The following is a 17149-nucleotide window of genomic DNA, read 5'->3' on the forward strand; positions in this document are numbered from 1 at the left end:
GTTTTTCATATATGGACTTTATTAGTTTGAGGTATGCTCCTTCTAAACCCACTTTGTGTAAAGTTTTTTTTTTATCATGAACAAACATATTTTGTCAAATGCTTTTTCCACATCTACTGAAATAATCATATGGTTTTTGTCCTTCCTCTTTTTAATGTGATATATCACAATGAATGGTTTATGAGTATTAAGCCACACTTGCATCCCTGAGATAAAAGCTTTTGCATAGCAAAGGAAACCACCGACAAAACAAAAAGCCAACCTAGTGAATGGGAGCAGATATCTACAAGTGATATATATCTGATAAAGGGGTTAACATCCAAGATATATAAAGAATTTATAAAACTCAATACTCAAAAACCAATCTGATGTAAAAAAAAAATGGGCACAATTTCAAAACAGACATTTTTCCAGAGAAGACATACAGATGACCAAGAGACACATGAAAAGATGCTCGACGTCAATAATCATCAGGGGAATGAAATCAAAACACAATGAGATAGCACCTCACACCTGTCAGATTGGCTAGAATCAAAAAGACAAGATCTAACAAGTGTTCACAAAGATGTGGAGAAAAGGGAACCTTCGTGCACTGTTGGTGGGAATGCAAATTGGCGCGGCCCACTATGAAAAACATGGAGTTTCCTCAAAAAATTAAAAATAGAACTACCATGTGATCCAGTTATTCCTCTATGAGGTATTTACCCGGAGAAAATAAAAACACAAATTTCAAAAGATATATGCGCCCCTATGTTTACTGCAGCACTATTTACAATAGTTTAGATATGAAAGCAACCCAAGTGTCCAACAACAGGTTAATGGATGAAGATGTGGCATATATACACAATGGCATATTACTCAAATATTGAAAAAAAATGAGATCTTGCATCTGTAACAACAGGAGTGGCCCTCGTGGGAATCAGACTAGGTGAAGTAAGTCAGATGAAGAAACACAAATACCATTTGATTTCATTTATATGTAGAATCTAAAAACCAAACAAATGAAAAAAACTAACAAAAATACAGACTCTTAAATACAGAGAACAAACTGGTGGTTGCCTGAGGGGAGTTTGGTTGGAGGGGATGAATGAAATGTGAAAGGGATTAAAAGGTATAAACTTCCAGTTATAAAATAAATAAGTCACAAAGATGAAATGTATAGCATAGGGAATATAGTAATAAAAAGGTTTCATTCTGAAAGCTTATTTCATGTTCTTATGGTATATAATAAATGACATACCTGCCCCATGCTGCCTCATTTGTAGATGCTTTATTAACTGGAACACAGGAAGAGTCAATGACAGTTGATCTGTTCATCTTGTAGCAAAAACCACAGTCTGGATCCAACATACATTCATTACAGTAACTGTAAAATAAAATGAAAAAGCTTGAAATACTGTGAGAATTACCAAAATGTGACAAATAGCATGTTAGAGACAATTGGTATTCTTCTAAATTTTTGACTGTACTTTGCAGGAAGCTTGGGGCCATGTGACTCGTCTTAGCCACGGCAAAGTGACGTGTGCTGAGGCTCGTGAGAGCTGGCAAGTCTCCTCCATCTGTCCCTCCCCTGGCTGCAACAACTTTGGAAGCCACTTAGAGGTGGAGGAAGCTTGGATCTGAGACACTGGGTGTAAAAGAACTCCAACTGTCCCTCAGGAAATAAACTTTTGCTTTTCTAAGCCACTGAAATTTGTTGCCAAAGCATCATGGACTGGCCCAATTTGACCCAGCTGATTGGTTCCAAAATGTACCAAAGCATTTATTTCTCGTCTCTATTATGTACCATATCTTTTAAAAATGGAAAATATATTTCCCAATATATATACTGAAATAGAAAATAAAAAGAGTGAAAACAATATAAAGGAAAAAGTTTAAAAAACACCACACGAATAATGGTCCCTTGTTAATGTCTTGGTAGATGTCTGTACTTTTAACAAACCTACACTGAATATCAAGTGTGTGTTATGCTTAACTTAAAATAAGCTGGTATAGGAATAAAAGGCTAACTTTTCTCTAAGTTAATTACATCTACTGGTTGCATCACTGAGCCATAATCAATTAATCACTGCTCACCTAACAGCAGTATCCTAACTGCAGAAAATCCTAAAGAGGCAAAATCCTTTAGAGGGGAAGATTTTCCAACCCAAGTCTGCAAAGTACTTGTAAATGTGTTTTCTTGCTGTCAAACTCGTTTGCCAGACAATTCTGGAGTATGTCCTGCGTGGCAGGCACACACAGGCACTGGAGACACTCAGATGAATAAAACAAAGTCCCTGCTCCTTGGTAAATAAAAGGCAAGGACAGGAACAGATAGACAAATAAATAATGGCAGTGTAATAGAAATTAGTGTGAATGACTCTAAGGACTGAATCCTGTTCATTTGTCTGTTAAGCACTGGAGATAATGTGAGAGGAGATATTTGAGGTAGATCATAAAAGAAATTTACTAGGCAAAGAAGTAGAGAGAAGAGCATTTAAGAGGACTGCTTATTTTACAATTAAAGATCAGTCAGTACAGACTTTTTTACCGTGTATGAGTAATTATACTACTGGGTGCCGGGTAAGAACTACGGCAAGTTATTCAGAAAAGATGTGAATTCTCAAAATCAAAATACTTCTTTGACTAATTAAGCTAAATGGAAAAACAACAGCATTGTTTAAAAACAAGATTATCATTTCAGCCTCCTTCTGTAAACTTTTCAGTTTGCAAACAGCCATCCCTAATTTTAAATGAGATTTCAGACTCCTTCAGGCATAGCTTGGAAGTACTGAAGATTTGGTTCTAGGATACTGATGAAAAAGTTTGAAATATCTTGAGAATTACCAAAATGCGACAAATACAAAGGGAGCAAATGCTGCTGGAAAAATAGTGCCGACAGACCTGCTTAATGTGGGGTTGCCACAAAACTTCAATTTGTAAAAAACACAATATTCTGCGAAATGCAATAAAGCAAAAACTCATGAAAGTCAGCTATGCCAGTACTAAAAGCAAGGAAAAAAAAGGCCTTTCAAAGCCCACTGAAAGGTCAACATAACTTTAGGAAGGTGATGCAGCACTATAAATATAAAAGTGTCCACACTTGTGATAGACTAAACAGAACAACAGGTAGCATTCGAAGTACTCTGGGCTTCTGGCCTTCATAGCTAGAAGGCTGATTACGAAAGGATGGTAATTCCTACTAGTATTTGGTTGGTTGATTCCACCCAGGTAAAGTAGAATCTAACAACCCTGATTGTTCCAATGGCTTTAAATGATAGTTATTTGGGAAAGGTCAACTCATCCAATTGTAGAGAAATGACTCTACTTTATTTCTTTAAACATAATTCCTGTAACAGGCCAAAGAAAGTAATGATAAAGGTTAACAGTTACCAAAAACTTATTACATGTGCATGTCAGACATAGAAGATGTTCATTCATGACACTTTACCTCCTCCATCTGACTCACCATTCAAGCTTCTGACCCTGACCACAACCTACTGTTCTTCCAGCTTGCTGATAAATGATTCTCGCTCTGCCATGGTGATTCATTCAGTACAAGTATTTTCCACTTATGTGCCAGCCACTATTCTGAGGGCTGAGGCACATTAGTAAACAAAACAGATTCCCTACCCTTGAGCTGGTTTGCCTATGTGATCTCCAGTTAATTGACCCCTCTACTTGCTCCCTATTCATTAGCTTTTTACTTTTAGGTCCATCCTTCTCTAGCTTATTGACCATCCTAATTTTCCCTGCCCATTTATCTTTCCATCTCGCCTGGCTAAGCAACATCCTAAATTTCCCTGCCCATATCTTTCTATCTCCGCTGACAAGGAAAAATCCTGGCCATATATGAGTGCGAACATTTGCCTTTTCTGTGCTTTCCCCAGTATACTCAAGTGCAGCTGAGGGCATCACACAACAGGGTAGATCAGTAGTTCCTCTCTAATACACTGCTGCCAGCCTCAAAAGGATCCTCAATGGCCTGACATTCTTAATAATTCCCTCTAGTCAATTCCATCCATACAAGGACTTTTTCAACCATACGACACAAGGAGTATTCTTCAAATCTTCAAAGCTCTATGCCTTTTTGTCACTTCATATCCAGCTTCACAAAGAAAACAGATGAAAATGGTAAAGATGGGAACTTTATACACTTACAGCAAACACAGAAACCATCCTACTTTCCCTCTGCTGCCATTACAGAGAAATTGTTTTTCTCCTCTATCTGGGCTTTATTTCTATTCCATCTCCTTAGCCCATTTCAGACCCTTTTGATTACTGTTCCTTTTTCTTACACGTCTACTGTCTTAAGATGGAAGATTAGCTTTTTGATTTGACAGCTTTCTTCTTTCTTAATGTAGGAAGTTATAGCTATGAATTTCATTCTGAACACTGCATCCCATATTTGGTATGTTTGGTCTTCATTTTCATTCATTTCAAAGAATTTTCTAATGTCCCTTGTGACTTCTTTGACCCACCAGATTAAGAAGTATTATTTAATTTTCACATCTTGGTGAATTCCCCAAATTTCTTTCTGTTAGTGATTTCTAATTTCTTTTAAAATTGTTTTAATGTTTATTTTTGAGACAGACTGTAAGTAGGGAAGGGGTAGAGAGAGAGGGAGACACAAAATCTGAGGCCGGCTCCAGGCTCTGGGCTGTTAGCACAGAACCTGACATGGGGCTCAAACCCACGAACTGTGAGATCATGACCTGAGCCAAAGTTGGATGCTCAACCGACTGAGCCACTCATGCACCCCTCCAATTTCACTCCAATGCTAATGGAAAATATACTCAGTATGATTTCATATTTTTAAAATTTATTGAGGCTTGTTTTCTGGCCTGGCATGTGATCTATCCTGGAGAACGTTCCTTGTGCACTTAAGGAGTGTATATTCTGTTGGTAGTGGAGTTTTCTCTAAATGTCTGTTCAATCTGGATGGTTTGTAGTCAATAAACTAATCTTGAAGCACCTTAGCCCCCTGTTTTCTAACAGTATGCACTTCTACTTAACTCTGCCCACATACTGGAAATTGTCATAATCTAGAGGTCAGCAAACTACAGTCCTTGAGACAAATGAGACCACTACCACCACCTGTTTTTGCAAATAAAGTTTTACTAGAACACAGCCATGCCCATTTGTTTGCTTACTGTCTATGATGGCTCTAAAGCTTCAACAGCAGAGCCAAGAATCCATGTGGCCTGCAAAGCCACAAATATTTACTATCTGACCCTTTATAGGAAGTTTGCTGATCCCTGATCTGGAACACATACTCTGACCCCACATGCATATTTCTCATTCCTTTCCTTAAAGATCTCACTTTCTTACTCTAAGACAACTGCTTTGCTACCTCAGAGACCTTCTACACTCCCTTCTTTCTGATCTTTCACTCACTCCATGGCTTTTTGTTCCCATCTGTCAAAACTTTCATGGTGAATCTTGTTGCCACTCTCACCAGACCCTCCAAATCTTTGTATTTTGGTCCTTCTATACATCGCTCTATACACTTTAATGTTTGGCACTTTCCAGCCGTCTTTGTTCTTTTCCTTCTATATCTAGGTTGTTCCATACTGATGGAGAATTAACACATCCAGGCACACTGATAAAAGTACACATTCATAGTATTCAGCCAACCACAGCTGGATCCTCACTGCTACCAGGGAACTTTTACCTGTCAGTCAGTGCCTTTCCCCACTTCCACAACTGATGCCCCAAACACCAACTCTCCTGACCCCAAACCTATCCCCCCCACACCCCCCACATCTCTTAGAAGATGGCCTTGCCTGGCTTGAAGTGAAAACTGACGGGATGAGACAGGAACATTCTCAGCTTTAAATCCAGACATAACAAAGATCTCGGCAGCCAGGTCTATCTTCACCTCTTTTCTTCCAGGCTCTGCAAAAGGTCATCCCTCCACCAGGGCTTTTCATCTCGATCTCTTCACCAGCATGAACACCCTGTTCCATTGGTTATTTTCTTCTCTTTCTACTTTCCAACCTCTTCTAGAATACACCACAGTTAATGTGCAGCCCTTCCCTTGTTGAGAAAAACTCGAGAAGCTGTCCTCTCTACTCTCCATACTTGTCCTCCATACTGGTTCATGTGGGTCAATCAGGGAAAAGAGGCCAAATATTAAACAGTATTCCATTTCCTTGCCACGACAGACAGTCATCTGGACTTAGAGACACTCAGGCTTCCAGAAGCAAGATAAAATTCCCTACCACTCCCTCATTCTTGACCTGCATTTTTTTCATCATATAGGCTATTTTATGGCAAAAAATTCTCCCAAATGTAACAATATTTCTATCTTTAACATGACATTTAGAAGGTGACACGAAACTTTAAATATCCTGAGGAATCTGCTAATTGACCTTTTAGAGAGCATGTATCATAACTGTGGCTCTAACAAATGGCATGAAAAGAGAATAACATCTATTTTTTAATTCACAATTTATTCTGTAAGGCTTTCTTGAACATGACCTGATGAATTTACGTCATGTTTTATACATATAAAAGCTGAGAACTTAAATATATTGGTGCTAGATCCATGCTCCTAAGAATACTCTAAACACAGATGAAAACATTTTTGTGTGAAAAGCAAACTGGCAAATTAGGCCCCACTTATCTTCTTTCACACTGTGGACTGGAGTGAGTCCTAAATTCTGGACTTCAAGTTTTCCATCTCAAGAGCATATGATCTCTAAGAAACTACCCAGCTGCAAGATTCTACATGAAAGAAAATGAAATACATATATGCTAACTCTTAATTCACACAAACTTTAACAGTTTAAAACAGATCACAATGCTGTGACATCTAACAAATATTTACTCTTGCATGCTGATTTCAAGGACAAGAATTATAAGTGTGCCCTACTTTAAGATGCTCTAGGGGCGCCTGGGTGGCTTGGTCGGTTAAGCGGCTGACTTCGGCTCAGGTCATCATCTGGCGGTCCGTGAGTTCGAGCCCCGCATCAGGCTCTGTGCTGACTACTCAGAGCCTGGGGCCTGTTTCAGATTCTGTGTCTCCCTCTCTCTCTGCCCCTCCCCTGTTCATGCTCTGTCTCTCTCTGTCTCAAAAATAAATAAATGTTAAAAAAAAATTAAAAAAAAAGATGCTCTAGATTTACAAGAGAAATGAACTAAGAAGGTATTTGCAAAAGGACTGTGCTTTATAAAAGGAATTGCCAAATGAATTAAACAAAATGGGGATTCCTCCCTACTGATACACACTATTTTACAAATCAATATGTAGTACAGTTGATGAAGAGATGGCCCACTTCCGTGCACTGTGCACATCTCCATCATAGAACTCCAATGTTCTTTACCGACTGGTTTACAAATAGACTGTGAAGACTGTATCCCAAGGGAAAAAAGACCATGTTATTATCAACTCTTATCTGCTACACCCCATTGTAGGCTGGTTCCTCAATACATGTATATTGAATAAATCAGCATGACAACTCTATAAATCAAGGCATTACTGTAGGTTCATTAGCCTGTTCTGGCCATTTATGGAGAATAATTTGGGGAGGGGTGGGTGGAGTGAAGTGAATATCTGAGTCATGATGAGAATGAAATAAAAAGAAGGTAAACCTAATTGCTAGAGGATACCTTAAGCTGAGCTCGGCTTTTAAACTGCCAGAGGCTAAAGCTGACATTTGCAAACATTCAGGCCACAACCCAAATGAAATTGGTTAGTAAATTTGATAACTCACTTTCAGAAACACCAGCTAGAAGGGCTAATTTCCTTGAAGCCTAAAGAGCCACAGTAAGAGAGGGCCCTCTTTTATTTTATTTTTTTATTTTTTTAATATGAAATTTATTGTCAAATTGGTTTCCATACAACACCCAGTGCTCATCCCAACAGGTGCCGAGAGGGCCCTCTTTTAAATCACATCCTGCAAAATTTCTTAATAGGACATTATGATATTTGGAGACAATGTGTGGTAAATAAACGTGCCTAGAATTCATGCTATTGTTCTTGGCTGTGGATACTTTCACCTGGGGAAGTTATACGATGGCCAATGATGTTCTTCTTCTAGAAACTGCTAGGGGAACTGAATGCAGAGCATATTAGACATTCCAACAACACATGGGAAAATATATAATCTAGATAATAATTACAATTGGAACCAAACAGTTCATTACTTGATAGTTGAAGAGAAGAAAGATTTACGCTTGCAATCTCTGACGTTTTTAGAAAGGGAGAAAAATAAGTGTTCACTTATTTAGAACAAAACTGGTTCTGAAACTTTAAAATGTTTCCAATTAAAGTAAAAAAAAAAAAAAAGAGCAGGATAAAAGCTTAGTGTCTAAAGGAGAGAAAGGATGGCTTATTTTCATTTAATCAAGTGTTTACATGTTTCATATGGCGCCAGGGTCTCAACCAAAGGTGCCCTTTCCTCTCTCCTCAGCAAATCTTTAAAAAATTGATTTGGGTTAATTCAGAACATTTTTAGTTTCTACTCTGTGAAGTCAAGTGTGAACTCAGCCCTCTAGAGAATGGTCCATTTGTTTTTAAGTATGTGTCATTAAGCCCAATGAGATGGAGCATTAAGAACAGTGTTTGGTCTTAAAATGCCTCTCGCTGGCGTGGCCTAACTTTCAGACAATCGGCGATGGCAACTGCAGCTGTTACGGTAATCTGCTGGTACAGGCCCACTTCCACTCTCTGTGGGAAACTGTGTTCATTCGCTTGTTCCTCGTGCATGAATTTAACACTCTACTTTGTGCACTAATGTCACTATGTGTCCCATGACAACTACTCTAGACTTTCCCTACCATCCCCTTCTCACTGTTTACTGCCCTGCTGCTTTCAGCAGGTAACTTGGAACCAAATTGACCAGAGACTACCCTAACTGGGAGGTGAGGGGACAACAACCTGCCTTGCTTGTAGCCCTCTGCACGACTGGGTTTCCCCATGAACACTACAAAGAGAACTCTAGGACACCTGCCTTCTTTCTTGGCCACAGTGTGGATGTCAGGTGACCCCTCTGTCTTATTTGGACTGTGTAAGTAGGGAACTTGTGTGAATGTGAAAAAAAAAAAGTGCTGGAGGACTTAAGTAAATGGTTGTAAATGAATTTAAAAAAGCTGGGGACCTACTGGCACTGACTTCATGAGGCAAGTCATGCCTCACCACTCCACTAAAGCTGCTCTCAGAGAGACTGCCAGTGGTCGTCTTGTTGTTAATTCTGGGTGCTTTTCTAGTATTAATTTATTGTTCTGTGGTAAAATTTACCAAAAATGTTTCCCTTTTTCCTGGCATTTCCTTATCCCTTGACACTACTCCCTTTATGTTTCCTCCTTTTCCCAGACTGGTGGTCCTTAGTCTTTTCTTTCTCCTCTTGGTCCTTTCTCCTTTGTTTCTGTTCTTGGCAATGGTCCTTCATCACTCCACACTTTTGCGGGGAAGCATCACCCTATGTGACCTTTACTATCGCTGATATGCAAAGACTCTGTGACCTGTTTCTCCAGTTTGTAGCCAGACCCATACTTCCAAATGCCCAATTTTCTGCATGCTTCATAAGTACATCAAACTGAACACACCTAGAGTTTAATCTCTGGGTTTCCTGTCAAACCTAGTGTTCTTTTGTGTCTCACAATTAAAAACCTGAGTGTGATCCAGAACACCCACATTTAAGTAGCCACAAGTCCCTCAAGTCTGTCCTCCAAGTGTGTGCAGTTCCTACACCCTCCATCCTTACCACCTCTCATCTGAACTCTTCGGACAGTCTTCTAACACGTCCTCCTGCCCCCAGCCAAGTGCCACTCCATCTTCTCTACTGTCTGAAATCTCACCTAATCAGATCTCTCCCCTATTTAAATGCTGCAATAGCTTCCCACTGTCTGTACAATGAAGATCAAACTCCTTACTGTGGCACGTTCTACCCCTTCTGATCATGGCAACCTTTTCTTGCTATTTCTCCCCACGTGCCATGGGCCAGTCCACAAGAAATGCAGGGTCAGAGTAGGACATGCTCTTATGCTTTTCCCATATTATTGTCTCTGTCTAGATTGTTACTTTCCACCTTCATTTTCCTACACACAGGCATCAAGATTCACATTCGGCATCATCTCCTCTGTAAATCTTCTTGACTGTAGCAAAATCAGATCACTATGCTGTCAGAAGATAACAAAAGCCTACTATCGTTACTTCCCATCTCATTATATGTCTAAGGGTTTATAATGTGTTTTCCTTCCTCTACTGCACTGTGACCTACTCAAGGTAGAGATGTTTTTCTGGTACATCTTTTATTCCTAGTGATTTCCATGTTACCTGATACATAAGGGTTCAAGAAATACTTGCTGAATAAGTAAAGTGAAGAATGAGTGTCACTTATATTGACAGCAGATTTAGTAGTTCTCTCTGTAGTTCTATTAGAGAAGTTATACCTTATTCCCCATATCTTGAGCCACAAGGTCACAGGATTGAGCCTTGCATCAAGCTATGAATTGTTCCTTAGAATTCATGGCTTTATGATCAAATCCATACACAAATGGACTTTGGAACACAGTCATATTTCCAAATGTCTGGAACACAGTCTGATTTCTTATCTCTTCCCTTAGAAACTGAGCCTAAGAATATAATAGATTCCTGAGCTAGATGTAAAAAAATGATTCACAGCAGTAAGGCCTGCAGATTAAAAGCAGTCACAGGCTCTGGTTCTTCGATATACTATTAAATAGGGCAAATTCAGCCTATTTGTCAGAGTGGGTTTCATCCCTCGCTTCTTTCCTTCCTTTTTAACATTTACTGGTACTTCAGGCCCTACTTTCATGTGACTGTCTAATATTTTATGAATTTTTGGACTGGATTTCCCATCTTATCGCAGAAAAGTGCACAATAAACTCTCTAAAGGGGTGGTAAAAAGAAGAGAGCTCTATTTGCCAAGACTGTCACCTTCAATAGGGCTAAGTATTTTCCTATTCTACTATAGGAACCTTTGGTCAACATAGTTGAAAACACAAATCTCAACTGTAGCTTTGCGAATATAAAATGACATGTATATGCATGTTTGTAAATGTACATGTATTAGATAAATGTGTGTAGTATATGAAAAACCATACAAAGACATTTATATACAACTTTTTCAGTAAATACATTGAGAGTAAAAACACAGTTTTTTTATGTTTATTTTTTTTTTTTGAGAGAGAGAGAGAGCAAGTGGGGGAGGGGCAGAGAGAAAGGGAGACACAGAATCTGAAGCAGGCTCCAGGCCCTAACCTCTCAGCACAGAGCCTGATGTGGGGCTTGAACCGCTAACTGCGAGATCATGACTTGAGCCGAAGTTGGACCCTCAACCAACTGAGCCACCCCGGTGCCCCCACAGTTTTATTTTGTATTTTATTTATCATCACCGCCATTTGAAAACTCTTTTTATATAAGCCTTATTTTATGTCTTTGTGATCATACTTGTATAAGCACTGATGGGTCCCTAAAAAGTTGTGTAATACACACTCCTACTGCAATATACATTTCACTAGTCACACTTACCTGATGGGAGCTGCTGATTTCTGCATTGTGCTCCTAACACTACCTGTTTTACTTATTAAGAACTTGCTGATATTTCAAGGCATATGGTAGGTAGAGGGCTCCTCGTTAACCTTGCAATTTGGATCATAGTGACAACTACAAGAGCACTAAACTGAGGGATAATTTCTTTTATTTAATTTATTTATTTATTTTTAAATTTTTAAATTTTTTTAACGTTTATTTATTTTTGAGACAGAGAGAGACAGAGCATGAACGGGGGAGGGTCAGAGAGAGGGAGACACAGAATCTGAAACAGGCTCCAGGCTCCGAGCTGTCAGCACAGAGCCCGACGCGGGGCTCGAACTCACTGACCGCGAGATCATGACCTGAGCTGAAGTCGGCCGCTCAACCGACTGAGCCACCCAGGCGCCCCAGGGATAATTTCTTTTAATTAGCATTGTACTATTTCTATTTGTTATTAAAACATTTTTTTAGACAGCACATGATTCGGGGATAGGGAAAGAGGGAGAGAAAGAAGGAGGGAGGGAAGGGGTGGTAAAAGGAGAAAGGGAGGGAAGGGGGAGGGAAAGGAGAGAGGGAGGGGTGAGGGGGAGAGAGAGAAAGAGAGAGAGAGAAAGAGAGAGAGAGAAAGAGAGAGAGAAAGAGAGAGAGAGAAATCTCAAGCAAGCCCTTTGTTCAGCACGGAGCCTGATGTAGGCTAAATCCCATGACCTTGGGCTCATGACCTGAGTCCAAATCAGGAATTGGATGCTCAACAGACTGAGCCACCCAGGTGCCCAGCACTGTACTATTTTTAAATATAATAGTAAAATTCTTAATTCTGAGCACCTCAAAAATACCTTTCCAGCCATAGAAACCATGGTCATACATATTCTCTCTTCTGAAACTTTTTAGAATTAGAAAATGAAAATTTATTTAAAAAAAAATTTTTAACGTTTATTTATTTTTGAGACAGAGAGACAGAGCATGAACGGGGGAGGGTCAGAGAGAGGGAGACACAGAATCTGAAGCAGGCTCCAGGCTCTGAGCTGTCAGCACAGAGCCCGACGTGGGGCTCGAACTCACAAACCACGAGATCATGACCTGAGCCGAAGTCAACCGCTCAACCGACTGAGCCACCCAGGCGCCCCAGAAAAATGAAAATTTAAAAGCAAGTAAAGGCATCCCTTTTGGAAGATATAACATTCCTTGATTTCTCTTTCTGCTATTTCATTATTGGTGTATAGAAATGCAACAGATTTCTGTACATTGATTTTATATCCTGTACTCAAACAATCTACACATTTATTTATTTTAAATGTTTATTTATTTTTGAGAGAGAGAGAGAGAGAGACAGAATTCGAGTGGTTAGGGGCAGAGATAGAGGGAGACACAGAATCTGAAGCAGGCTCCAGGCTCTGAGCTGTAAGCACAGAGCCCATGTGAGATCATGACCTGAGCTTAAGTCGGACGCTTAACTGACTGAGCCACCCAAGTGCCCCACAATATACACATTTAATGCAATCCCTATCAAAATACCACCAGCATTTCACAGAGCTAGAACAATTTTAAAATTTGTATGGAACCCCAAAAAACCCTGAACAACCAAAGTAATCTTTAAAAAGAAAAGCAAAGCTGGAGGCATCACAATCCTGGACGTCAAGCTATATTACAAAGCTGTAGTCATCAAGACAGTATGCTACTAACACAAAAAATAGACATGTAGATCAACATAACAGGGGAAACACAGAAATGGACCCACAACACTATGGTCAACTAATCTTTGACAATGCAAGAAAGAATATCCAATGGAAAAAAGTCTCTTCAACAAAAGTGTTGGGAAGACTGGATAGCAATGTGCAGAAGAATGAAACTGGACCCTTTCTTACACCATACACACAAATAAGTACAAAATGGATAAAAGACCTAAACTGAGACAGGAAACCATAAAAATCCTGGAACAGAACACAGGCAGCAACCTCTTTAACACTGGCTATAGCAACTTCTTACCAGACATGTTTCTGCAGGCAAGGGAAATAAAAGTAAAAATGAACTACTGGGAGGTCATTAAGATAAAAGCTTCTGCACAGTGAAGGAACAGTCAACAAAACTAAAAGGCAACCTTCAGAATGGGAAGAGATATCTGCAAATGACGTATGTGATAAAGGATTAGCATCCAAAAGCTAGAAAGAACATATCAAACTTATCACCCAAAAAACAAATAATCCAGTGAAGAAATGGGCACAAGACAGAAATAGGCATTTTTCTAAAGAAATTCAGATGGCTAACAGACACATGAAAAGATGTTCAACATCACTCATCATCAGGGAAATACAAATCAAAACTACAATGAGATATCACCTCACACCTGTCAGAATGGATAAAATTAACAACAGAAGAAACAACAGATGTTGGTGAGGATGAGGAGAAAGGGGAACCCTCTTACACTGTTGGTGGGAATGCAAACTGGTGCAGCTGCTCTGGAAAACAGTATGGAGGTCCCTCAAAAAGTTAAAAATAGAACTACCCTATGACCCAGCAATTGTACAACTAGGTATTTATCCAATGAATATAAAACTACTGATTCAAAAGGTCACATGCACCCTGATGTTTATAACTTCATTATCAACAGCAGACAAATTATGGAAAGAGCCCAAATGTCTACCAACTGATGAATGGATAAAGAAGATGTGGTGTGTGTGTGTGCGTGTCTGTGTGTACATGTATATGTATGTACATATATGTACTAACACATATATGTATATACATGCACACACACACACAATGGAATATTACTCAGCCATCACAAAGAATGAAATCTTACCATTTGCAACAACATGGAGCTAGAGTGTATTATGTTAAGTGCAATGAGTCAGAGGATTCTGACCATAGGATTTCACTCAAATGAGGAACTTAATACAACAGATGAACATAGGGGAAAGAAAAAAAAAGGAGGAGGTAAACTATAAAAAACGCTCTTAACTATAGAGAACTAAGGATTGCTGGAGGGGAGTGGGTGGGGGGATGGGCTAAATGGGTGATGGGTATTAAGGGGGGTACTTGACATGAAGAGCACTGGGTGTTATATGTAAGTGATGAGTCATTAATTCTACTCCTGAAACAAATATTATACTGTATGTTAACTAACTAGAATTTAAATAAAAACTTGAAACATAAAAAAAAGACAATTTGTAACATACAAAAACTACTGAATTGTACAATTTAAATGAGTTAATTGTATGGTATGTAAATTACATCTCAATAAAGTTGGTTTAAAAAAAACTTAAAAGGGGCTTCTGGGTGCTCAGTTGGTTGAGTGCCTGACTTCAGCTCAGGTCATGATCTTGTGGTCTGTGGGTTCAAGCCCCATGTTGGGCTCTGTGCTGACAGTTAGCGCCTGGAGCTTCCTTTGGATTCTGTGTCTCCTTCTCTCTCTGCCCCCACCCCTCCACTCTCGGTCTCTCTCTCAAAAATAAACATTAAGAAAAATTTAAAAAAACTTAAAAAATAGAAGAAATAACATTCTTTTGTTTAACATATAAAATATACATTAAGTACTCAAAAAAGCAAGGTATCTGTTACTGAGAGATTTTATATTCAGTATCCATGAAGACCAAACATTTGTATAAACACATTTGGATTCTGTCATGTACCCAGTTTTCGGTGGTGTTTCAAGTGCACTACGGTTCCCCCTTGTCTGTGGTTTCACATGCTGCGGTTTCAATTACCTGCCATCAATCATGGCCTGGAAACAGATGATCCTCCTTCTGATGTATGGTCAGAAGCTCAACAGTAGCCTAATGCTGTATCACAATGCCAATGGCATTCACCTCATGCTGTCTCATCACACAGGCATTTCATGTTATATCATCACAAGAAGGGGAAGTATGGTGCAATAAGGTATTTTGAGAGAAACACCACATTCATGTAACTTTTATTACAATGTACTGTTATAACTGTTCTGTTTTATTATCAGTAATTGTTCATCTCTTACTGTGCTGTCTATATAAGAAAATAGACATAGTACACATAGAATACAGTACTATCTGCAGTTTCAGCCACCCTCTGTGGGTCTTGGAACACATCCACAGTGGAAAGGGGGAGACTAATGAACCGAGATAGGCATGGGAGGTATAAACTCAGTTCTGGGTGTGAGTCTGATGGATTTTGGAAATTACATTCTTTCTTCATTTGACAGGTTAAAATGAAGGAAAACTTTACTTATTTTCTTATGTAGTTAATTTTTCCTTGAAATATTATGGGGAGACTTCATCAAAATAAGCTTTAGAAATACCTCTCAGAACAATGGAATTGAAAGGCTATGCTAATTGTTCTGTTTTCTTTTCTTTTAAATAAAATATGGTTAGCATACAATATTCTATTATCCTGAGATAGATTCCACTTCACTTGATGAATATGATCCTTTTAAATGTTATTTTAAAATCTGATTTGCTAATATTTTGTTAAGGATTTTTACATCTATGTTTATGGGTAACACTGGCCCGTAGTTTGTTTTGTTTTGTAGTGTGTCTGCTTTGGTATCACCATAATACTGGTTTCAAAAAATGAGTTTGGAAGTGTTCCTTCCTCTTCAATATTTTTTGGAATGACTTGAGGACGACAGGTATTCACTATTAAAAAAATTTTTTTAACACTTATTTTTTATTGAGAGACAGAGCATGAGCATGGGAGGGGCAGAGAGAGGAGGAGACACAGAATCTGAAGCAGCCTCCAGGCTGTCAGCACAGAACCCTACGTGGGGCTCAAATTCACAAACCGTGAGATCATGACCTGAGCTGAAGTCGGATGTTTAACCAACTAAGCCACCCAGGTGCTCCAGGTATTAACTCTTTAAATGTTCAGTAGAAATCACCTGTGAAGCCACTGGACGTGACTTTAGTTTGTTGGGAGGCTTTAAAATACTGAATCAATTTTACTACTAGTAATTGGTGTGTTCATGTTTTCTATGTTTTCATGATTCAATCTTGCAAGATTGTATATTTTTACAAATTTACCCATTTCTTTGAGGTTGTCTAATTTGTTGGTATATAATTGTTTATAAATTATTAGGATTCTTTGCATTTCTGTGGCATTAGTTGCAATTTCTCCTCTTTGATTTCTGATTTTATTTATTTAAACCTTCCCTTTTTTTCTTGAGGAGTATGGATAAAGGTTTATTGATTTTGTTTATCTTTTCAAAGAATCAGTGCTTAGTTTTGTTGATCTTTTGTTTGTTGTTTTTTAAAGTTTCTATTTTATTTATTTCTACTCTGATCTTTATTTCCTTCCTTCTACTAACTTTGGGCTTTGTTATTTCCAGTTCATTTAGGTGTAAAGTTAGATTGTTTATTGGGAATTTTTCTACTACCCTATGATCCAGTAATTGCACTGCTGGGTATTTACCAAAAAAATATAAAAACAATAACTCAAAGGGATACACACCCCCCCTTATGTTTACTATAGCATTGTTTACAATCACCAAATTATGGAAGCAGCTCAAGTGTCCCTTGATTGATGAATGAATAAAGAAGAGGTGGTATGTATGTGTGTACACATGTACACACACACACACACACACACACACACACACACACACACAGTGGAATATTACTCAGCCATAAAAAGAATGAAATCTTGTCATTTGCAACAACACAGATGGAGCTAGATAGTATAATGCTAAGTGAAATAAGT

At 38.7% G+C, this 17149-nt stretch overlaps 1 protein-coding gene across 1 annotated transcript in view; it reads right to left on the bottom strand.

Moving 5' to 3' along the window:
- Positions 1–17149, bottom strand: part of SLC2A13 (solute carrier family 2 member 13) — a 381960-nt gene that overhangs the window by 83661 nt on the left and 281150 nt on the right. Inside the window, exon 7 of the mRNA XM_007090808.3 lies at positions 1241–1366. Within this exon, the coding sequence (XP_007090870.2) occupies positions 1241–1366 (126 nt within the window). The remainder of the gene's footprint in view (positions 1–1240; positions 1367–17149) is intronic.

The sequence above is a fragment of the Panthera tigris genome, chromosome B4, assembly GCF_018350195.1.
Source record: "Panthera tigris isolate Pti1 chromosome B4, P.tigris_Pti1_mat1.1, whole genome shotgun sequence".
NCBI lineage: Eukaryota > Metazoa > Chordata > Mammalia > Carnivora > Felidae > Panthera > Panthera tigris.